We start from the raw sequence: 26261 nt of genomic DNA on the forward strand, positions 1-26261 counted from the left end.
AAACAAAAAAGACAAAAACTGATGAGATCTTTCTGAGCAATAAATACAAAATGTTATATTCAGGAAATGACAATCAAGGAAAAGAAGGAGTAGCCATAGTATTCAACACAAGATACGAGGCTAATCTTCTTGAATGGCAAGCAGTCTCAAGTAGAGTCATGTGGGCTAATATCAGAATGGGGAATTGGACAATGAGACTTGTTTGTGCCTATGGTCCCACAGAAGGTTCTACTAAGGCAGAAGTGGAGGAATTTTTTGATGCTTCAGAAAAAGCAACTGACACGATGAAAAAGGGAAAGTTGATCCTTGTCATCATCATCATCAAATTCCTGCCATGTACCCTCAAGGGGTGTACAGGATATGACAGTACTACATGAAAAAATTACAATATTACTAACTTCCTATCTACAATTTTCCTCCAAATCAGTCTGTTACTTGTCAAGACTCCAACATTATCAGATCTTATATTTCTATCGTCTAAGGCACTTTGTACCGTATCAATCCACCTATATTTTGGTCTTCCTCTGGGTCGTTTTCCTGCCAACCTGGCAGAGAACACTTGTTTTGCTAATCTTTCCTCTCCCATTCTATTTAAGTGACCATACCATCTGAGATTAGCTCTGCTAACGCATTCCTGGATGCTGACAATGTCAAGTTCTTTCCTAATATCCTCATTTTTAATATGATATTGCCATTGATGCCATCTGTTCACGCCTCTAATCTTTCTTAGGACTCTCATATCTGCGGTCTCTAGTCTTTGGTCAAGTGTTTTACTTCTGACCCAGCTCTCAGATCCATAAGTTAAAATTCGTTTGAACACAGTCTTGTATACAGCTAATTTAGTGTTCCGACTAATTTCTTTCTTATTCCATATGAATTTATTCAACTGACTTCCCACGATACCAGCTTTGCTGATTCTGTTGTCTATTTCTATATTTAGTTTACCATCTTCAGTAAAAATTGTGCCAAAGTAGCTGAAATGTTTTACTAGTTCCACAGGTTCTCCATTCATAACACAGTTGACATTTTCAATGATTCTGCCTATTTTCATTGTCTTTGTCTTTTTATTGCTGACCTTCATACCATATCTATTACAACAGCTATTCAATTTAGTCAGAGAATCTTGCAGACTTGTAGCGGATTTATTTACAAGTATAACATCATCCGCATAAAGCAAAGAGCTGACATTAACATCTCCAATTTTGATATCAGGTTTAATACCACATTCCTTCATAATGTGATCCATATAGATAATGAATAACAGAGGGGATAATGTACATCATTGTCTCACACCAGATTTAACATTAAACCATATTCCTCTACTTCCTTCAATTCTAACTGCTGACTCACAACTCAAATAAAGACTAAGTATTGCTTGATATAATGCCCCATTGACACCATATAACTGCAGCGTATTGAATAGCTTCTCTCTTGGCACCTTGTCATATGCCTTTTCCAAATCGACAAAACTTAAATACAGATCTTTGTTATATTCGCATGCTTTCTCGACTATTTGTCGTAAAGTGAAGATCTGATCCTGACAGCCTCTATTTGGCCTGAATCCAGCTTGTTCTTCACCAAGCTTTTCCTCCACAATTCTTCTCAACCGTTTCTCAAGTATACTTGCATAGATCTTGCCAGGAACACTCAGTAGGGAAATACCTCTGTAATTCTCACATTCGGTTTTATTTCCCTTTTTATATATGGGTACTATGAGAGCTCTACTCCAATCATCGGGAATTCGTCCCTCTGTCCAGGCTTTCTGAACTATGCAGTGCAGCCACTGTAAGACTCTTATACCACCATACTTCAGCATTTCTGGTCGAATATCATCTACTCCTGCTGCCTTTCCACATTTCAAGCCTTTGATGGCTTTTTCTACTTTAAGTATGGATATGTATTCCTGACTGCATGCCTGGTCAGTGTTTTTTATCACTGTGCTGTCATCACTGCTTGTTTCATTTAGCAGTTTTTCAAAGTAATTACTCCATACGTCAAGAATATCTTTTTCTCCTGTTTTCATTTCACCTTTATCATCTCTAATTCCTTTTACAGCACTCTTTCCTCCATTCCTAAGCTTCTTCAACAACCTCCAGAATATTTTGCCACCTTCTTGATATTTATTTTCTATATTCTTGCCAAAGTCCTCCCATGACTTTTGTTTAGCTAGTTTTACACACTGTTTAGCTTTCTTACATTTGTCTCTGTATTCTGTAAGAGTAAAAGCTGACTTATTTGCCAGGAACTTTTGATATGCTTTCTTCTTTTCCTTCACTGCCTCTTTAACTTCCTGTGTCCACCAGGGAGTTCTGATTTTATTATCTTTGTACACAACCTCACCACATGCCTCTCTGGCAGAATCAATCAATGTTTCCTTCAGAGTTTGCCACTGAATCTCCAAGGTTTGATTCCTGTTCTCAAACTCTTTCATTTTCTTTTCAATAATATTTCTGTATTTTAGTCTACAGTTCACATCTGAGAGCTGCTCAACTTTTATTCGCTTTAAAACTTTCTTACATGTTATTCTTTTCAATATGAAATTCAATTTTATCCTGCTCAAGACTAAATAGTGATCACTTCCAATTTCATATCCTCTGTACACTCTGGTGTCCTGCACCAGGGAGAAAACATCACTATCAACAATAACATAGTCAATGAGACTTTTCTTATTCCTAGCCTCTTCTCTCCATGTGAATTTGTGCACATTTTTATGTTGGAACATGGTGTTAGTAATAACCAGTCCATGTCCTGAGCAGAAATCCAACAGATATTTGCCGTAATTATTAGCTTTGCTCTTTTCTCCAAATTTTCCCAAAATATTTTTGTATGTCTCACAATCATTTCCTACTCTACTATTTAGATCCCCAACAAGGACCAACTTTTCCTTTTTCATTGTGTCAGTAGCTTTTTCTAAAGCCTCAAAAAATTCCTCCACTTCTACTTTAGTAGAACCTTCTGTGGGACCATAGGCACAAATAAGTCTCATTGTCCAGTTCCCCATTCTCATATTTGCCCACATTACTCTACTTGAGACTGACTGCCATTCAAGAAGATTAGCCTCGTATTTTGTGTTGAATACTATGGCTACTCCTTCTTTTCCTTGATTGTCATTGCCTGAATATAACATTTTGTATTTATTGCTCAGAAAGATCTCACCAGTTTTGGTCTTTTTTGTTTCAGTCACCCCTATTATGTCGATCTGGTACTTATCTAATTCCTCAGCTAGCTCCATTTCTTTGCCATTCAGGCTTCTTACGTTGATAGTACCGATCTTTAACTCTGGTGATGTTGAGTTGGGGTTTGTTTTCAGATTTGTTCCAGTAGCTGACTTTTCGCTGTTCGCCCTGGTTCCCTGGCGAAAACAACGGGGGCCTTGTTTAACCGGGCGACGCCCCAGCCGGCATGAAATTTTGTCATGTTGTACCATCATTTTTATTTTGGTTTAACCAATAAGAATACAATTTGGTCCGCTAAATCCCAAATTGCCAGCCCATCCTCGTTCGTTCAGTATCAAAGTAGATACCCAACAGGGTGCACCACGAGAAGGTGAGGATTGGACATTAGGTCAGAAGCCCTGGTCGGTTCTCCGCATTCCTTTAAAGGCTATGTGGAGGTCTCCTCTCAGTTATACAGCTTTGACCCTTATTGTTAGGGATCTAAATATCGGAGTAGAAAATGTTTGTCAGACATACAAAAATATTCTGGGAAAATTTGGAGAAAAGAGCAAAGCTAATAATAATGGCAAATATCTGTTGGATTTCTGCTCAGGAGATAGACTGGTTATTACTAACACCATGTTCCAACATAAAAATGTGCACAAATTCTCATTGACTATGTTATTGTTGATAGTGATGCTTCTCCCTGGTGCAGGACACCAGAGTGTACAGAGGATTTGAAATTGGAAGTGATCACTATTTAGTCTTGAGCAGGATAAAATTGAATTTCACATTGAAAAGAATAACATGTAAGAAAGTTTTAAAGCGAATAAAAGTTGAGCAGTTCTCAGATGTGAACTGTAGACTAAAACACAAAGATTATTGAAGAAAAAATGAAAGAGTTTGAGAACAGGAACCGAACCATGGAGATTCAGTGGCAAGCCTTGAAGAAAACCTTGATTGATTCAGCCAGAGAGGCACGTGGTGAGGTAGTCTGCAAGGATATAAAAATCAGAACTCCATGGTGGACACAGGAAGTTAAAGAGGCAGTGAAGGAAAAGAAGAAAGCATATAAAAGGTTTCTGGCAAATAAATCAGCTTTCGCTCTTAGAGAATACAGAGACAAATGTAAGAAAGTGAAACACTGTAAAACTAGTTAAACAAAAGTCATGGGAGGACTTTGGGAAGAACATAGAAAATAAATATCAAGAAGGTGGTAAGATATTCTGGAGGTTGTTGAAGAAGCTTAGAAATGGAGGAAAGAGTGATGTAAAAGGAGTTAGATGATAAACGTGACATGAAAACGGGAGAAAAGATAAGGTATAAGAAAAGTATGGAGTAATTACTTCGAAAAATTGCTAAATGAAATAAGCAGTGATAGCACAGTGGTCAACAGGCAGTCAGGAATACATATTCATACTTGAAATAGAAAAAGCCATCAAAGGCTTGAAATCTGGAAAGGTAGCAGGAGTAGATATTCAACTAGAAATGCTGAAGTATGGTGGTATAAAAGTCTTACAGTGGCTGCACTGCATAGTTCAGAAGATCTGGACAGAGGGACAAATTCCCGATGATTGGAGTAGAGCTTGTACCCATATATAAAAAGGGAAATAAAACTGAATGTGAGAATTACAGAGTTATTTCCCTACTGAGTGTTTCTGGCAAGATCTATGCAAATATACTTGAGAAACGGTTCAGGAGAACTGTGGAAGAAAAGCTTGGTGAAGAACAAGCTGGATTCAGGCCAAATAGTTGAGAAAGCATGGGAATATAACAAAGATCTGTATTTAAGTTTTGTCGATCTGGAAAAGGCATATGACAAGGTGGCAAGAGAGAAGCTATTCAATACGCTACAGTTACGGTGTCAATGGGGCATTATATCAAACAATACTTAGTCTTTATTTGAGTTGTACGTCAGCAGCTAGAATTGAAGGAAGCACAGGAAGATGGTTTAATGTTAAATCTGGTGTGAAACAAGGATGTACATTATCTCCTCTGTTATTCATTATCAATATGGATCACATTATGAAGGAAAGTGGTATTAAACATGATATCAAAATTGGAGATGTTAATGTCAGCTCTTTGCTTTATGCGGATGATGTTATACTTCTAAATAAATCTGCTACAAGTTTGCAAGGTTCGCCGACTAAATCGAATGACTGTTGTAATAGATATGGTATGAAGGTCAGCATTAAAAAGACAAAGACAATGAAAATAGGTAGAATTGTTGAAAATGTCAACTGTGTTGTGGAACAAGTAAAAGATTTCAGCTACTTAGTCATGATTTTTAGTGAAGATGGTAAATTAAATATGGAAATAGACAACAGAATCAACAAAGCTGATATGGTAGGAAGTTAATTGAATAAATTCATATGGAATAAGAGAGAAATTAGTCGGAACACTAAATTAGTGTATACAAGACAGTGTTCAAACCAGTTTTAACTTATGGATCTGAGAGCTGGGTCAAAAGTAAAACACTTGACCAAAGACTGGAGACCGCAGATATGAGGGTCCTGAGAAAGATTAGAGGCGTGAACAGATGGCATCAATGGCAATATCATATTAAAAACGAGGATATTAGGAAAGAACTTGACATTGTCAGCATCCAGGAATGCGTTAGAAAACCACATAACAGGTTCTAGTCTTCTGTATGGTGGCATGTTTCATGACTGCATCACTTTGAGTGGGACTGCATTTATGACAGTCCCACTCAAAGACGTGTTGTACTGTCTGGTTTGCTTGGTTGTGGTACGAAAAACCCAACATCTCCATGAGACCAGCTAACTCACCACCAATTGAAAAGCCTTGATAAAGGTTCTTCGCATCCTAGATGGGATTTAAACCTAAATTTTTCAACCAAAGAGCTTCATCTATACTGACTGAGATAAACGTGCAGACTGTTTGGGAAAGAGTCGAAACTATCCATTTGGTCAAACAGGCAACAACCTTAATGCATTTGTTTTCCTCTTACTTACCAGATCTCATTCCTACTATCCATTTAGGAGGTGGTAAAATTAAAACACCCTATTACTTGCAAATCACAATGAACTGCAGGAAATCAGTGATAGCACCTACAGCATTTCCAGAACATTTTGAGGCCAGGCCATGGTATATCAAGGATGGAGGCTCATAGGTATTAGGCACAGATCTCTAAAAAACTGGTGATCAATATAGCATATGCTGTTAACATGATATTATGTTCACACTTACTTCTAAGTTAGAAAGTGATAAATGCATTTTTAACTTTATTTTTTCAACAGGTAACTCCTGTGTGGATAATAACTGAAAGTCTTTGTAAAGAAAAATAAAATCAAAATAATAATATAATAATTATAAACTTACTTGTCCTTGAAAGGCATTGATAATGAACTGCAATGCCAAAGGATCCACACATTCTATACATTTTTGTACAACATGATTACCATTCTGATCTTTGACACATTTCAATACATGGCCATCCAGCTCCTTCACTACTTCTTTCTATAAAATTGGAAGAAATCAATTTTCTATTAAACTTGTTTATATGCAAAATTATATTTCAAAGAACAGCATTATGAATATTTTTATTCTATTTAAAAATAAAAAAAAAAAAATGTCAAATTTCTGACTGAAAGGAAAATATATTAAGAAAGGAAATGCAATGTTAAACTATTCACATAATAAAAATGGGCTGGTGATGAGCAGCATATAGGCTTTCCCTATTAAGCTAACCCACACTCCCTGTCAGTGCAGACTGTTTCTATAAAACTGTTATTTCAGAGAGCAGTTGCCACAAACAAATCTTCCTACTATGTAGAAAGGAGTGGTTGGTTGAAACCCAGACCATCTTGTGGTAGATGAGCTCATACACCCCTGCTACAACCACTTTTTCTTTTTTTTTTATATATATATATATATTGGGGGGTGGAGAAGGATCCTCTACATAAATTGTGATATTCTTCAAGCACATATTTAACGATACTGTGGAAATCAAGAATATCCTAGATTTGAGAGTACAGCAATGAAGTGATTCTATGGCTGGCTGACAGACAGTACACAAAACATTAGTTAGTTGGTAGGATGGTTTGTGGCTTATTGATGCAGGCACAGCAAACGTCATACTCAGGATCTACAAAATTTTGCACTGGCTCACTAGTCAGGCATTAACATAGATGTTAGCATGGTGTACTCCAGCACAGTCACCTAATATATCATAGTCATGTATTTATTCCTGGAATTTATAACCCTTTGTTATTGCTATGGGTTGGTTTGGAGATTTATGATGCAAAGACAGCAAAGGTCATACTGTGCCATAACACAGGGTATTAATAAATAGTTATAAAGAGATAAATTAGTGAATAAGATAAAATGTATGCATATTAAAGATACTGATAAATAGTTATCTACAGCAGACATTAATAAATAGTTATAAGGAGCAATAAATAAAGTATAGGAAAAGGATGGCTGCTTTTGAGGTGTGGTTTTATGAGAAAGCTGCTGAGGATATTATATACTGAAAGGCGGACAAATGGATGGGTGATAGAAAGAATCGGCAGAAATTTAAGGCTCATTAAGGATACTGACAGAAGATAGTTGAAATACTTTGGACACATGGAAAGGATGGAAAGAGGACTTCTCAAAACATTAATAGAAGATCAAGTTCCTGGAAAAAGAAGCAGGGGTAGAACATCAATGAGATGGATGGATGGTGTATCTGGAATGAATGAATGATCTCCAGAGTTCAAGCCTCTAGAAAAGCATCCAACAAGACCACCTGGTGAGGACTGGTGTGGCACATCACTGGGCATCTAAGTGACCATGCAACATCTGATGATGTCCAATGAATAGATAGATGATATATATATATATATATATATATAAGGTATTAATAGTTACAAGAAGTAAATGAGCAAATAAAATGCATGTGAATAAATTAATCCTCTGTAATAATTCAAAAATGTCATGCAATCTGCCCAAGTCTGACATCTGACTGAGTGTGATAGGTCTCAGCCAGGTGAGTAAAAATGTCATTCCTCCCTTGCATGAACTGCTGGCACTCCACCAGAATATGATCAATGGTGAGAAGGCATTTGCATTTCAGACAAATAGTGGGTCATCAGCTCTCATCAAATAAGAATATGTAAGATGAATATGACCTATGTGGAGCCTAGCAAGAACAATTTCCTCTTTTCTGTTTCTATATTCACAAGACTGCCAATGCCATTGCGCAATTTTACGAAGTGTTTATAGTCAGTATATGGTACCATCAAACACTGTGTGTCAAAAAAGAATGAGCTGATCTAGAAGCTGCATCTGTGATGTCATTTTCCTGAAGTTCAAAGTATCCGAGAATCCAACATAATTGAACATCAAAATTATGGGGCTTCATTTTTGTAAGAGTTTGTTGTTGAAGGATATCTAACGAAATATATCCCATGCTCTAAATTGATCTTTCTTGGCTACTTGGCACTCTAGGTTCCACCAAAGCTTTGGATAGTGTAGAAATCGGGATGTTTCGTAATTGCTGCAGTAGCTGTATGGATAATACAATCTGTGGTATACTATGCTGCTTCATTAACAGGTGTTTGGCTGACTGCTACAGTATTACATTTGCAAGATGGGAAAATGTATTGCAGTTAGCCTGGTGCATTTTCCATGTAGGAGGACATGGTTCCTGTGAAGACACAGTGCTGATGAGAGGAAAATCATCACTTCCATATATGTTTTCATCAATGTCCCATGTGAGCAGTGGAAAAATGGTGGAGGAGCAGATCATAAGAGCAAATAGGCATATATGAGATGGTATTTACGCCATTATCAACAAGGGAGAGTTTTGTCAAGCATTCGCTCAATGATACACCCTTGTCTATTTCTGTTGACACTACTACGAAGTATTATGCCCATTAAAGTCATCAATTAGGAGTTGGGCAGTGGCATTATGAGATTACTGAGTTCCATTTCATTTAATTCAGAGCCTGGAATATTCTCAGGCGTGATTGTAATAGACAAGGGTGTATCATTGAGCGAATGATACACCCTTGTCAACAGAAATAGACAAGGGTGTATCACTCGCTCAATGATACACCCTTGTCTATTTCTGTTGACACTACTACGAAGTATTATGCCCATTAAAGTCATCAATTAGGAGTTGGGCAGTGGCATTATGAGATTACTGAGTTCCATTTCATTTAATTCAGAGCCTGGCAGTAAATATAATAAGCATACTGTGATTAGAAATCCCACAGATAGGCAAATTGCTACTGCCCATGAGAATAGCTACTCCACCACGTGCAGGGACATCTCCAGTTCTGTCACTGCATACAAGAATGATACTCCTGAAGGTAAGATCCTCACTGGGTTTTAAATAAGTTTCCTGCAGCAGGTGCTTGATATCAATCAATATTCTGGCAAAACCCATGACAGTTCTATTGCAAATATTCACATATTGTTCAGGCTTCTTTCTGATTTCTGGGAGGTTGAGGACTTGCCTTTATTGGGTTCGTATTTCTCATTACATTTTGGGAAGTATGGATGACCAGTGTCCATCTCTTTCTCTGAAAAAATATCCCTTTTTCCAGAGATCTTCGGATGCATCAGGATCACTGGGCAAGTCCAAGCTGCTTTCAGTGAGTACTGAAATATTCTATTTTTTCTGTGGAAGGACCTGGTGGTTTATCTTAGGTGATAACCCTGACATAATTTTTTTTTCATGTGGATTCTCATCAAATGGAACCATTTTCGGAGTATGACAGTATACATTATGTGATTGATGCACTCAACAGAGAAACAATCAAAGTGAAGCAGTGGAGTATGTCATAGATTGTATTGTCCATACGGCTACTGCAGCAATTCCGAAACATCCAAAGTCACAATACTAAAGTGCAGGTATGGTGAAATAAACAACACATGAATTTGAGCTGCTGTTGACATTTTCTTAATTGTTACCTTCTCATCATAAGAGGATCTCAGAGCAGGCGTAGTGGTGGCTAATTTTCTTTTTGCATCTTGATATGATTTTTATGTTTTGTATTTCTTTCTTATCTTTCTGCTTCTGATAAGCACAGGAGTAAGAGCTTGATAGTTTCCCTGACAGTTTGCACTAGCTTTCTTGGCAGAGCATGACTAAGTATCATGCCCTTTACTACCACATCAGACACAGGTGTTTGAGCATATCTGTATTTCTGACATTTGAAGCATCTTAGTGGATTAGGGATGTACAGTCTAACATTACAATTGAGATACTCTGCTTTAACAGATGTTGGAGGCTTAGCAGTATTAAAAAGGTAAGGAATTTGTTTCTGGTTGAAACCAGGCAATCATCACTTGGATCAGATTGCATCTCATACCTGTCTCCCCTTGATCTTTTATCTCTGAACATATCTCCTCATCAGAAACATCAAGGAAATCCCATTCTTAGATCACTCCTTTACAGAAATTTGAGTGTTTTATGAGCTGTAACTTATTGGTATTCCACCCAATGATGTAGATCTGAACAGTTTTTCAAAATATTGCTAACATGATGTTTCTAGAAGGACATCACCAAAATATAGTTTCTTAACTGTTTTGGGAGAACCTGCCAGTCCTTCTAAACCTTTCTGAATAAAGAAGAGTGACATTTTCCCTATTAGTTTTTCGCTCGTTGCATGGATGATTAAGAAAAACTGATACATTTATACTTGTATCACATATATCTTTTGCATCTTGATATGATTTTTATGTTTTGTATTTCGTAAAATGTAAATTTTGACAGTTCCCCAGAAACAATTAAGAATGAAAAGTTCATGCTCAAATGGTTTTTTTGTTCAAACCACAGATTCACACACAAATGCCTGCTCTCTGGCAAGCACTGACTGACTGTGCTGGGAGTGGAAAGCCAGGGCTACCATGCATGCTATACCAGCATTATAGCAAGCACCGAACCCTGTCTGCAGACAGGCCCATTAACTGATTCTGTCTGGGGCATCCAGGACTGCCCGTCCTACTGAAGCTTCTAGGATCCTCGTGCTGGATCCCAGTGATGATAGTCTGAAAATATGATAGTAAAAAACACTCAAGAGAAGAAGAGCAAGAATACATAAAGAAACACAAAGAAAAAGAGGAAGGATGAAAAGGGCCAGTAATATCACTGGCCGACACCCCTGCACCACAAACAGGAGCCTCACCTGTCTTTGAGGATTGTGTTGACAGGTAAATAAATAAATAGTTATAAGGAGATAAATTAATGAATAATATAAAATATATCTACAAAATTATGAAGAAGACAAATGAGTAAATACAATGCATATACAAGGTTTGATATCTACAATGCAGTATCTACATATAAGCAAATCCATAATCAAATGTCTTTGAATAAAAAATTTAAAAGTGATATGCAACCTGTCCAAGTCTGGCTAAGTGCATAGGGCTTGGTCAGACATAAATAAGAATGTGTGAGATGACTGTGACCTATGTGGAGCCTAGCAAGAACAACTTCTCTTCTGTTTCTATGTAAACTAGATGGCCAATGCTTAATTTTGAGATTAACCTCATGCAATTTGTTCAGTAGTGCTTCCTGCCAGGAGTATTGCCATTGCACAATTAACTTCGAGGTGTAGTCAGTATACAAACAATATGTCAAAAAAGAATGAGCTGATCTAGCAGCTGCATCTGTGATGTCATTTCTCTATTCTGATGCAGTGAAAATCTAACAACTGAACATCAAAATTAAGTCTTTTTTTTTGTATGGGGGGGGGGGGGGAGAACCTCAGGAAGTACTGTGTTGGATTATATGGCAGGGAAGAGAGAGTTTGTAAAGAATTCAAAGAGTCTGTATAAACGATACACTCTTGGTAGGAGTTTTCTTTGATATACATGAGTGGCATGCAACTCTATTGTATAATTACTGCAACTGAGAGGGATCTGGTTGGAGATGTTAGGAAACACAGCCAACAGAGATCTCTGATCGTGAACCATTGGAACAGATGTGTACAAAATCAGAGTAGACTGCTCTGTATGCATTGAACAATTGAAGTTAAAACAGATGAGGGTGTATGAAACTTCTGTAATTGATAAAGTGGGATGTTGTCGGATGGGTGCAAGCCTGCAATGGAGGAATGCTGTTTGTTTAGAGCAGGCAACGTTGTCAATGTTCATGCCAACGCATTAAAGAGGCTATGAAAAATAGTTTTCATAGCTTCTTTAATGGCAATCTGATGTGTGATATTGAGTCTCCCAACATAGAAAAAAAGAGGCTAGTCCATGTAGGATGATTCGGAAGGGATTTAGGGCATAATTAAGAGACAAATGTTTTCATCTACGTGATAAACTGGGTTCATTTGATTCAGCATAAAGACTTTGAAAGAGAGATGTGCAGAAAGCACTGCTGGCTAGGGTCCAATCACCAGAGAATGCTCTACCTTGCATAACTGTAAACCTGGAACAATAATCAAGCTTTGGACATTCAGGTGTGCAATAAATGCAGAGCAAGAAACATTGTTCAGCACCCCACTCTGTAGAGGATATTCAATGCCTTTTTTGCATTTTTCCTGAAGATGACAAATGTGTGTGTAAAGAATGTTAGCTTTCTGTGAAAAATGAGTTCCAAGAACTTGGACTCAGGTGCTACTGGAGTAATAGTTTGTTCCATTGTTAAATTAGGATCGAGGTGAAAAGTATGTTTCAGGCAGAAGTGTGCACACAGTTTTTTTTTTCTGCAGAGAACCTGAACAAATGACAATGAGCCCACAAGGAGGCATGGCTGATATTCAGTAATTCAGTTCATTTTAATAGCAAAGGAGGTCACACTTGGGATAGAGATTTGAAGGACTGCCTCTTCTTGATATGGCTGAGATAACATGCTTCTAGTAGGACTTGAAAGACCCAGCTGGATAGAAAGTTTTTAATAAAAACAGGAATGTGTCACTTCAGGCCAACTTTGCATTATTGCAAAGTTGGCCTGAAGGTCTTTTAATATACCATATATCCAGGCTGTGTCATAAGCTTTTTCTCATGTTGAAGAACACTGAAACCGCTCTTGTTTCAGGAAAGCATCTCTTACATATGTTTCTAAATGAACCAAATGGTTCAAAGCTCTTTAAATACCAGAGAAACCTTATGTTTACTATTTTTTTTCTCCCAAGACCTTGCAAAGACAGCTAGTCAGAGCAACTGGATGAAAATAATCACCTAACAATTACAATTGTTGGCCTATGACATGATGTTTCCATGTCTTCTTTGACATCCCATGTGAGCAGTAGAAAAATGGCAGGAGAGCAGATTATAAGAAGGTATTTATGCCATTATTAATAGGGGAGAAGTCATTTTGTCGAGCATTCACTCAATGATACAATATCATCTATTCATGTTGGCACTACCCTACAGTGTTATGTCCATTAAAGCTACTCATTAGGAGTATGGGCTGAGGGAGTTGGAATGTTAAGTTCCAATTCATTTAATTCATAACTTGGTGATAAATATATTGAACATACTGTGATATAAAAAAAAAAAAAAAGCCCACAGACAGGCAAATCGCTACTGCTTCCAGAGAAGTATTAAGCTAGACATGATGGAAAAGTATGACTGCCCAAGAGAACAGCTGCTCTATCATGAGCACAACCATCTCCAGTTCTCTCCTTGCATACAAGAGTGGCAAATCCTGAAGGTGGGATCCTCACTGGGTTTTGTTTCCTGCAGACAGAAACAAAAAAAGTTTTTGTTTCTGCAGCAGGTACTTGATATCATCAATATTCTGGGGAAACCCACAATAGTGCCATTGTAAAAATTTTCTTATTGTGTTGGCTTTATAGACTTGTCTATATATGTTTGATTTGTTTAGATTTCCTCAAGGTTGAGGACTTATCCTCATCAGGTTTATATTTCTCATTAGATTTTGGGAAGTATGGCCAACTAGTGTTCATCTCTTCCTCTGGAAAAATACCCAGTTCATAATTGGATGTGTCAGGATCACTGGGTAAATTCAAGTTACTTTCATTGGATACCGAAGAATCAATTTTTTTCTGTGGGAGGATCTGGTGGTTAACCCTGCCATATTTTTTTTTCTTCTTTTCTTCATAAGTGGATTCTCATCAAATGGAACCATTTTTGGAGTTGTTTCTGGAGTGAGACCATACATCATGCAAACTGATGCTCTTGACAGAGAAGCACTCACGATCGTAAAATTATCAGATGGTGGAATAGACATACGAGTTTAAATTGTTGTTGACATCTTAACTGCTACCTTCTCAGCATAAGAGGATCTCAGAAAAGGTGTGGAGGTGGCTGACTTCTCTTTTGCATCCTGATATATGATCTTCAACTGTTTTCTGACGACAAGCAGAGTAATCAGAGGTGCTACTGATATACAGCATTTACAGGGTGATTTGTATAGACTAGATGTGTTGGCAAATGATAATGGCTATCAATTCAATGTTACTAAGTGTACAGTTATGCACTTTGGCATGAGATAATCCAACAGCGTATTACATTAGGGATTATGCTTGGAGTAATACATGAGACTAGAGATCTTGGAGTTCTGAGGGATAGAAAGTTGAAATAAAAAACAGTCACATAGAAAAAAATTGTAAATATAACAGGGGATAACTGCCATGTTGAAATAAATATTGACATGTAAGACTTACATGTATAAGATTTTGTATAATAACACCTTTTGGAAATTTGTTATTTTTCAAAGTTTTTTTTTTTTTTTTTTTTTTAAACTGGAGTTACAAGAGGATGAATTTCCCTCATTTGCAAGAATCAGGGATCAACCTGAGTGAAATCATCACTGGCAATAACATTAGATTTGTGTGTTCTCTCTTAATGAAAATTTATGCACATTTTTTTAATGTTGAAACATAGCATTAATAATGACTAGTCCATGTCCCTGAATAGAAATCCAACAGCAATAGTAACTATCATTAGCACCAACTTTATAATTTCAGATTTTCAGAGCATTTCTGAACATTCATGATTTATATTCTGTTATGATGTTAATGGAAGAATTTTTAATTTTTGTTCTCTCTTCCAATTCAAAGACCAACTTTGTCACGATTAGTACTCTTTAATAGCATCACAGGTGAATTAGGTACATTTTTCAATTGGCACATTGCTTTAAAGAGATTAGAATGATGGGTTTAAAATGTAAAGATATCTGAATTTTTTAAGAACTGAGTTATGAATTGGGACATGGAATTACAACTGAAATCAAGAAAAAATTTTACTAGTCTTCAATACTATTATGAAAATGAATATTTTAAGGAGGAAATCAAACATCAGAAAACATTAGAAGAACAAGTGGTGAGGATGACACTCCCGAGCTTGAACAAGTAACTAGCCAGGATGCTAAACAATTTATTACTGGATTAGGAACTATTTCATGTAGGAAGGCAATATTATATAGACATTAAATACCCGCACCGATTTTGTTTAATTGCAGTCAATAAATAAATAAATAAATAAATTAAAAAAAACCCGACAGGCTATACTCAATCAATTCCTATAATGTCATTAATTGCTAAGAACTGCAGTTTATTTTAATTAAAATCAACTGCTTAAATTTATCTATATACATACAATTTTTAAACTCTTGACATGCAACTTCATTTAATTGGACAATTTATGCTATTCCTGATGTGGCCCAATTAAACAGAATCCATTGCATTCCTGTTCCTTATCCAATAATTTATTTATATTTATTTTTAGCATCATGCATTTAGGATGTATCCCAAAAATAACCTACTCCATAATTTATTTAAATGATTTTTAACTGGCTTTGAGTCAGGTCTCTGCTGATTACACATAGCAAAACTCTTCATGTGAAGATACCTCTCAAAAGTGCAAGCTCATTGTTTTTTTTGTATCACAACAATAGTAGTATTTACTACAGCTGATAAAGGTTCTAATTAATGCTACAGAGTATCATGATAAACCAAATATTTTACTCAGGAGAGACCTACTTCTAGCATAATCACCAGTAGACTCCAATTAAAACAATCAGCAAATTTTCGATATGTATCCTCAAGGGATGTTCAGCCTACTATGACAGCATTACACGATTTTACTTTATATAGTAATAATCGCCTATCAACAAATTTTCCTCCAAACGAGTCTTATTTTTCAGCACCCCAATATTGTTGTATGTAACATTTTGTTCTATTAAGGCATTTTTGACTGAATCCATCCACCCAGACCTTGGTCTGGATGGATGGATTCAGTCAGAAATGCCTTAATCTTGGCAACAACACCTGTTTTTGCTAACCTTTCACCTCCCATTCTGTTGTGTGACCGATAGTATGTGTACCCTGGGGCTACGTGCTGGGACATTCAGGAGTATACGAAAAATAATCGGCAATGGTGGAAAAACAACTAACTATTTTTGACTATTTCACATTAAGATAGGCATTGAACAAAGGTGTCAGTATTTAAAAACAATGGGTACAATTTATAGGAATGGGTTTGAAGTGGTACACAAGTGGGAAAAGGTTGAGAACTACTGGTTTAGATTATTCTGTTTGGTCTGTTTAGATTAAACAGACCATTCTGTTTTAGAATAGCCCTGCTCACACATTCTTGAATATGATTCTACCATTGATGCCATATGTTCAGGCCTCTAATTTTTCTAAGAACTCTCGTATCTGTGGTCTCTAATATTTGATCAAGTGCTTTATTTTTAATCCAACTCTCAGATCCATTACTTAAAACTGGTTTGAACACCGTCTTGCATACTGCTATGTTAGGTGTTTTGGCTCGATTTCTCGATTATTCTATATAAATATTTTTGGGTTAACCACCATATCAGCTTTGCTTATTCTCTTGTCTATTTCCAGATTCTGTTCTACAGGCTCTCCATCCAGAATGTAGCTGAAGTTTTGTATGTTTCTGCATATCTTCATAGTTTTGGACCTTTTGTCCTACTGATAAACTGCAGATTCACTGTACTCATCTTCTCTGGTCTTTGCAATGTACAGAAAGAAGGTTATCCATTATATTGTATAGATGATCATACTGACATATATTGTCTAACTAAATATCTTACTAGCCACCTTCAAAAAATTACTGGCCATTCCTAGATCTTAAAAACAGCAGTGATTTCAAAGACAAAATTAAAGATCTATATTTGGTTGCAATGAAATGATTTATCTTGATGTAGTTTCACATATGCTAATTCAAGTGCTAACACTCATTCAAGAAACCCATCAGTTCTTACAATCCAATTTCCTCGATGGCACTGTTAACATATTTAAGTTATATTGTCACTTAAGTTAATGCAGGTTATTTTTCCTGGCAAAATCGGTTACACAAAGAAATTGAGGAACAGTCATGGGCAGTCTGTCTTCTAACCTGCTATTGCAGAAAGCAAATTCTAACATTTTTGCTTCCTTTCATCTAATCCTGTGTGAAAGAGTACCCAAAGCAAGGTCTGCTGGTCCCAATTTGTCATTACAAGCCAGAGAAATTGTTTTTGAAAACAGCAGCAGCTTTAAAACACTCCCCAAACCTCAACAAGTATGGCTAGACAAATAATCTGGGAGACAGTTATTTAAAGATTGAATTAATACTTGTCAACCTCGCTCTGTATCTAACAATAGATGACACAATTAAAACTAGGCGTTTTTTTTTCTTGTTTTTTTTTCATTACAATTTTAAGCTGTTCCCACTATTAACTAATTGTAGCTGATTACATACTGTGGCAAAATGTTGATGTTCTGAAGATATTGGGTAGAAAACCAAAAAAAATCAGAAACTAAGTAAATAAATACATTATTATTTATTTTCTTATTAGTGTCTTCGGTTGTGAATTAAACTGTGAATTAAAATAAAAATCCAACATGAGCTTCCAACACAAGTCTTTCTACTCATCTGACATCTTGACAGTTTCACTCAGAGTTATTTTTATTTTATAAATTACAGTGTAGTTTATATATTTATAAAATTACATTACTGTAATTTATAATTTAAACTATGATTAAAAGTTTTATGTGCCACATATTTATCTGTTATACTGATTTACTTCTGTTGGGAAAAAATTAAGCAAAAAAATCACGTCTGCCTCCACCCATATAATTATCGATATTAGCATCACTCAACCAGATACTGATGAGTTGCTGTACTTTTCCTCAAAGGACAGCAGAACAAAGAAAGTTTAATCTATGAACCACCTTCAAACTGTTCTCACTCTCTCTTCTCTCACCCACCAAGGATAAATTACAACACTTGTAATTTATGAAATACTGACAAGCAAAAGGATTAAAATCTAGTTTTAATGCTTATAATATTTTGTCTCAGTCACAGAAACAATAATACTCAATGAAACATCGCCAAAATTGAAAATAAATAAATAAATTCCCCCCATCTAGTCCCCAGCCATCCCTTCAGAAGGATTTCAGAAATGCCATCACCATCCCTTACATCTGGGGTACATCAGAAAAAATAGCCTGGTATTTAAAAAAAAGTACAACTTCTACATAGCTTTTAAGCTCCACCAGAAACTTGCTACCCTTATCCATTCTACCAAAGATCATTTCCTTCCTCTCTCTCAGTGCCTGGAGTGTACAAAGTACCCTGCTCCTGCAAGTTGGCTTACTTCAGACAGACAGGTAGATTAGCCATAAATCCATTTGGATGAACACGAAACTTACATCTGCAATCACAACTATGGTCAATCTGGTCTCGCAGATCATATTGGTTGCCACTCACAGGATCTTCTGGAAGTAAACCACCATATTCAATCAGAGTAAATTTAAAAAAGAAAGACTGTTTTTGGAATCTGTAACGCCGCTCAGAAATCAACCTAATTTAAACAAAATATAGGTATTTGGGAAACTAATTATTAGACGTCCCAATTTCTATCCTAGGCTGTCTACAAATGCACCACCTAGATAGGACTCTAATCACCCATGTTTCATTGAGTTCTCTGTGTGTTACAAGTGTTATTTGTACTTCACCCTGATGATGTCTAAGTGACAAACAAAATATTGGAAGCATTAAAATTAGTTTTTAATCCTTTCTTAGTGCTATTAATACTCCATTAAACCTCAAACATGATGTTCTCCTAGCACTCAAGTATTAACACGTGGTTATTTTGGATAGATGAACCATTCTGCCATTCAGCGTTCTTAGAATCTAAGAAACACCAAAATCAGAGAAACCTGGCATTACTTACCATGCCAAGTGACACTAGTTTCAAAGTTTTGGACAATCAAACTAAGATTCTGCACTCAACAGATTTCAATTTGGTTGTCTGTTCCTTCAAATGTGAAATTTTGACACCATCTAAATCTACTCTGATTGCATGCTCATCTTAAGTTTTAGGAAGTAATTGCAATTAACTGTTCCTAATCAATGTTTTATTCTCTCCCTTGACAATGTCCTTCTACCAAAAGGAGAAAAATATATAGGAGTAAATTTTTTTTTTAACATGTGGTAATATTCTTCATATTTAATAATAATGTAAGTACACTTAAAACATCTGGTAGGCTGGGTGTGTGTGCATGCAAATTTTACGCAATGTACTTTTTAAATCTATTATTCTGTTTAGCAACATATATTACAACAAACAGCTTCATTAATAATAATAATAAAGTAAAAGTCATTATCAAAATGATTTCTTACAAATTAATATTATCTGATTTATGTAAAATTATTTCATGTTTTATGATTTTTACATAAATTCTACCTACAAATGACTGTAACCTATTGTATTACTACCGTGATCAGGCTAAGGGTCAGATAATCCAGTAACCCTGCTCCACATATCCGAGCACTTTTACAACAAGGTTATAAACTTCAGGCCTCAAGTAAGTAGATTGGATTACATCAAGTTAGGCGATGAAATCCATCTACCACCTAAATGCATTTACAAACATGCATGCCCAAGGCAGGATTGAACCCAACAGCCTGATACTTGGAGAGTGGAGAACATTGTCAACATTTGATATGCCATGTTATCACAATAGTTTATAATAATGATTTATGGAATAACAAAATGAAAGTTTTTATATTTCAAAATAAAATTTAAACAGTAAAAATTATTTAACAAGGGACTGGTGTAGCACATTGTGATAAAGCGATGATTTCGGCTTGCTTGTAATATTTTAAATGGTGTCATACTAGACAATAGTTGGACAATTGAGACTTACCTTTCTATTTTGTCACTGGCCTGAGGGGTGAGAAAAAAAATTTGAAATTTGGTTCCTATGCAAAAAGGTTGGACAACCCTGGTCTACATCCTGCCAACAAAAAATGGACTTTTAGAGTACTTTATCTTAGACTTGAAGAATTTATTTAGCATGTTCGAACTGAGGGTGTCTTATATTCAAGCAAGTATAATGTATGCTTTCATGCTGTTAGGATTCTCAACCATACCAATTTTCCAAAAGTCAAACCAATAAGATGTAAAATCTTATTGGTTTGACTTTTGGAACTCCTCCCCTCACCTACCAAGAAAGTAAATAATTTGTTGAATTTTAATTTCCTGTTCAGGTGATATCTATTCAGGCTAATGAAAATAATGTAGCACGTTGTTTAACATTAATATAAGTTAAGGCAAGTAAGTATACAGAAATCTGCATGTCTACATTTATTTATATCCCACTACTAGAATCATTTACTATAATGCTATAAATAATGTAATGAAAAAATAAAAGGTGTAGAAGGAAGATGAGAAAAAAAAAAGGTTTATCCACACATAAGATACACACTTACCTGTTGTTCTGGCGGTATGGATTCTAATGCTTTTTGAATAACTCTACATCCATACATTTGTAGAGCTAAAGGCAACACATGACCTTTTACCTTCTGGGCTAAAGCTTGTTTTTGTTCAGGAGTGCCAAATTCAAAAAACTTTTGAATAACATAGTTGCCAAAAACATCAGTCATTAAACCATATGCAGCTCCTAAGATCTCATTAAACACCATTTGCTTTTCTGCTGGTGTGGCACGTTCAAGCTTTTGTTGAATAAACCTAATTTTAAAAAAAATAATAATAATACAATAAATATATAAATATATACTATTACTACTATACTAAGTAAAAAAAGAATGGAATTATCAATTTTTACTACAGATAAATAACAAAAGTAACAAATTAATAATAATAAAACAGGTTTTTCTTTTATTAAAATTACCAAGAAAAAAATAAAACATAATATTAAAAGCAAATATGTAGTATATCTTACTGATCTGTAGTGTCTAGGATACAAAGGACCTTTATTTACTAGAATGTATAACAAGGCATTGGCCTATAGAAAAGATTTTAATTGACATTACATTTATATATTCGTATCTCTATGTTTCTCTCTCTCAAATGTGCATATACACACAGTTGACTTCCACTATAGCAAACAACATCATAAGAAAATTCATTTACAGTAGGCAATCCACCACAACAACCTATCTCCATGGTTTCCATTAGTTTGTTGAGGATTAACTCCCCACACACACACAGAATTAAAATATTTAGTTGTCACTCCCATGAAATTACTAGGCTACAAAACAGAAATTTTGCCTGGTAGTAGAAAATATGCTAACGTGAAAATTAGTTTATACAGGCTAAAATAATTTCCTCCTTTCCCCCAAAGCATAGGGCTTAAAAAATGATAAATCCTTTGCTTCTATGTTTAGCTTTTTTCAAGATATTTCAACCACTCACTCAGGATATCTTTCCTTCTTACACACACACACACATTCTGCAAAATCCAAATTCTTTACTGAACAAAAATGATTTTAAAAATAAGGTTTATTTTAGCTTGATTGAACTGGAGAAACCAAACGCATATTATTTCTGCTCCCCTCCCACCCACCTTACTTATAAAAACAAGCTTTTGCCAGAATATTCAAATTCTTCTGGGCTGATTTGCTTACGTGGCATATTAAACAGTAACCAGGATTTATACTTCATATATACTTCAGTATGCATGACTGAGTATTATTTGTAAAAGCTAATGGCTGATTGAAGCCATTAGGCTCCACAGCATTTCAAGCCATGGAGCCTAAAGCACTTTCACTGCTGGAGACAATTGTAGATTAAATATAAGATCGGCTGGTCTCACATATAATGATTATTTTATGAACTTTTTACAACTATCTCTGATACCTTTCTACTGCTTCCATATAGAAAATATATGACATATGCATTAATTTAACTTTGGTATCTCCTTGGGTCTGGCTCACAATGATGAGACCTCAAATAAAGGTTGGTCTGGGTTGTATCCCTTTTACTAATGTTTTGTATTATGGGATACTAAGGCAACTGCCAACAGCCTCTACAAGAATATAATTTCTTATCAAATAGAATTTACATTATAACCAAGTGAAAAACTTCTACAGGATATGATGTTGGTAATATACTAATAGAGCTATTACTGAGGGTATCTGCAACTGCCCTGCAATTAGCAACTACTTACATTCCAGGATCAAAGAATGATGTACATTACGAGGTGTGGTTATTAAATAACGACTGTTTTTAAAAATATGGTTTATTATTACAATTGTACAACTTAATTGTTATCCCCTTCAACATACTTTCCTCCTCTATCTATACACTGTTTCATACGAATTTTCCATTGTTGGAAGCAGTGCTGCAAGTCATCAGGTGTCTGCTTCAGTAGTGCTGCCGTTTTCTCCTTTACCACATCCACTGACTGAAAATGGGTGTCCTTCAATGCGGATTTCAACTTTGGAAAAAAAGTAAAAGTCTAATGGAGCCAAGTCTGGTGAGTAAGGTGGATGGTCCAACACTGCCATTTTCTTATCAGCCAGATACTGCTTTACAGACAGTGCACTGTGAACTGGAGTGTTGTCCTGATGGAGAATCCAAGCTTTGTTCTTCCACAGATCGGGTCTCTTCTTCCTCACTCGTTCTCTCAGATTGGCCAGAACCTCAAGGTAATATTGTTGTTACTGTCAAGGTAATAATGTTGGTTAACTGTCTGACCCTCTGGTACCTATTCAAAACCATTACCACGGCACTGATATATATATATATATAAGGACTATCATCCTTTCTGGTGACACTGCACATCCACCTAAGCATTCTCATATATGCACACACACACACACACACACACACACACACACACACACACACACACACACACACACACACACACACACACACACACACACACACACACAAAACCGATCAACATTGCCTTCAGTTTTGACTTGCTCATTCTTGCTTTTTTTTTTTTTTTTTTCATTCTCGGTGACATGGGAGTTTTCCAGTGTCTTTGTTTCTGGATCATACTGGAAAATCCACATCTCATCACATGCGATGATCTTCTCCTGCAAGTCTGGCTCTGCTGTCAGCGGTTCCATGATGCCAGTGCAAATTTGTTTACGGACATCTTTCTGCTCCTGACAGATGTTTTTAGGAACCATTTTGGTGCAGACTTTGTTCATGTTCAATTGCTCATAGTCTCCTTATCAACATGCACCTTGTCTGCTATCATCCGAATGTTTAATCGGCGATCGTTGCAGACAATTTCATCAATTTTTACGTTTTGTTCAGTTCTTGCCATGACAGAGTGACCCTATCATCTTCAACATTTTTTCGATCTTCAGCAAAGCATTTGTGCACGTGATATTATATTATCACCGTACACCTTCTGCAACAGTTTCAAACACTCAGTGAGATTTCTTCAATTTCACAAGGAATTTGAGATTAATGCGCTGCTCGAGTTTAACTTCTTCTGCAGCTAGTCCCACTTAAGTAGTGGTCGCTGTTTGTAGTGAGTCTCCTCTACAACCTCCTGTCTTGGGCTGTAGCCACATCCAAGTTCTTCATCCTCAAGTCCTCCTCTGCCATCGCTTCTTTGGCCGCCCACGCTTCCTCCTCCCCTGAATCCATCTGCATAACCTTTCTTTCCACATACTCTTCCTCCCTCCTCATCATATGACCAAACCATCTCAACCTTGCCTCCTATATCTTTGCTCTTAAGTTCGTGACTTTCACCGTTCCCCTTACATAGTAATTTCTCAGACGATCATCTTTTCTGGTGACATTGCACATCCATCTAAGCATTCTCATCTCCGCTACCTCCATCCTGCTGATGTTATTTTTCCTCTGGGCCATAGTTTCCATAGCATATGTCATAGTTTCACTACTATCCTGTAGATTTTGCCTTAACGTTAGATATTATTCTGGCAAAGCGACTTCACACGTGCTACGAGCGACAGCAAACGCTTATCTCAACTGCTTCTAGAACCTTCAAGGTCATTCACAGCACAAGCACATCTCACTGCTACGAGTACACAATTCAGAGTGTACCTTGTCTCGCTATTTAATAGCCACATCGTACATGTGATTGTCATGTTTTATGCATTTGGTCGAGACCTCATGAGAAGTCCATAATAAAGTTGAGGAAGGATTTATGATCGAAGCAAGTTTAAATTCAGCTCTAGAGATCCTCGTCTGCTGTAGGGACCATATAGACATACTGTATATCCACTATGTACAAAGAAGTGGAATTCCAGAGTTACCCTGTAAACTACTACACCAGTGCCGCAATAAGTCTCGAATCCTGTTTCCACAAACCACAGAGAAAGAGATGTACAACAACAACAACACAACTGACCCTTAGAAGTGAGCTTACTACCCAAATGATACTGGCCCACATACTCCATTACCACCTCTATTTTTGGATGTTGATAGATGTGACTACTAATGCCGATTCTCTTCTCATTCTCTGAACATAGTTCGGTTGGGAACAGTCTTCACCAAATGCTTCAGTCAACTGCCGCACACAGGAAGTTCTGTTTTTTAGTACAAGCTTTCTCAGATGAGTGATCTCGTTCCTGACAGACTATCTTAGGACTACTGTTACGCGCATACCTTAGACAAGAAATGTGGGTTATTTTTCCATGGATTAATAAACATCTTTTGATAAACCAGTCGGCTCTGCTGTTTTCAAAATCATGGCTGTAGTCAGATGGGACCACAATAAGCCCTTTATCAAACTCCAAAAGAACCTTTGTTTTTCCCATTGTGATTAATGCTATTGAGGAAGAATGCTGCATGTTTTAAAGAACACAAAACATTCTTAAATAGTTGTTTAGAACATGTGGTGATGAACATGATCAAGTATTTTGCATATATGCTAAATAAGTGACGGTTTATGTACATCTGCATAAAGGTTTCTAATTCAGTGGCCAGTGTGTGTACCTTGCATAAAGCATTCCATTTTAGAGAAAGATTTACAAGAACATATGGACTATATTTGTCTTAATAAACTGGGATGGAAGAACCAAATTATGGCATCTTTTGCGAGAAGATGACAAAACTTCAGACAAAATATGTTTTCATTTGATTATTCATAGAATGATATCAGTGTGTCCAATTTTTCTAATCTGATTCTGATCAAGAATGATGTTATGTCCATATCAATGTTTTAATGATAGTACTTCTTAGTGGTCTTAAATGAATTAGTTTACTTGTAAACATCCTTGATTTTAATGTAATTTTTAAGTCCTAATCCTCGCACCCTGCATTTTTAAATTTGGCTACAACCCTGAGTATATATAGCTTGGCTAGATAGGAAAAATCTCATTCCTGTCTCATGTAAAGTGCTGACACTCCACCAGAATGACAAATAGCGAGACATGTATTTCATTTTTCACACATGCGAGGGTCATGAATCCTTAGTAAATAAGAATGTATAAGATGACTGACCTATGCAGAGCCTAACAAGAACAACTTCCTCTTTTCTCTTTGTATATCTACTAGAATGCCAATGCTTCTTGCCACTGAGCAATTTAGCTTTGATCTTATAAACTGCCTGTATATGGTACTGTCAAACAATATGTGGAAAAAGTATGAGCTGATCTAGCAGTGGCATCTGCAGTCTCATTTCCCTTAATTCCAATGTGGCTGGGAATCCAGCCCAACTGAACATCAAAATTAAGTGTTTTCATTTTGTACATCAGCTATAACGGCTCATACAGCACTCAATGTGGATTATACATAGGAGAGGAGTTAGCCTGTAAAGAGCTTAATGAGTCTACATAAATTATACACTTTTTGTAGCAGTTTTCTTTTATATGTACAAGTGCAAGCTGAATGGCATTCAACTCTGTTGTATAATTACTGCAATACTGAGAAATCATACAAATAAGCATTACTACTACTTAATCTGAATTATACTCAAGTAAGAT

At 36.2% G+C, this 26261-nt stretch overlaps 1 protein-coding gene across 5 annotated transcripts in view; it reads right to left on the bottom strand.

The window, feature by feature from the left end:
• LOC150092623 (pumilio homolog 1-like) overlaps window positions 1–26261 on the bottom strand; it is a 328288-nt gene that overhangs the window by 32827 nt on the left and 269200 nt on the right. For all 5 annotated transcript variants that reach the window (XM_090414703.1, XM_090414704.1, XM_090414702.1 and 2 more), the window contains 2 exons: window positions 20814–21072; window positions 6498–6635 (listed from right to left, as the gene is read on the bottom strand). In XM_090414703.1, the coding sequence (XP_090270829.1) occupies window positions 6498–6635; window positions 20814–21072 (397 nt within the window). The remainder of the gene's footprint in view (window positions 1–6497; window positions 6636–20813; window positions 21073–26261) is intronic.

This window comes from Typopeltis vanoorti, chromosome 25 (assembly GCF_054136105.1).
Source record: "Typopeltis vanoorti isolate ZY-2024b chromosome 25, IOZ_Tvanoo_1.0, whole genome shotgun sequence".
Classification (NCBI taxonomy): Eukaryota; Metazoa; Arthropoda; class Arachnida; order Uropygi; family Thelyphonidae; genus Typopeltis; species Typopeltis vanoorti.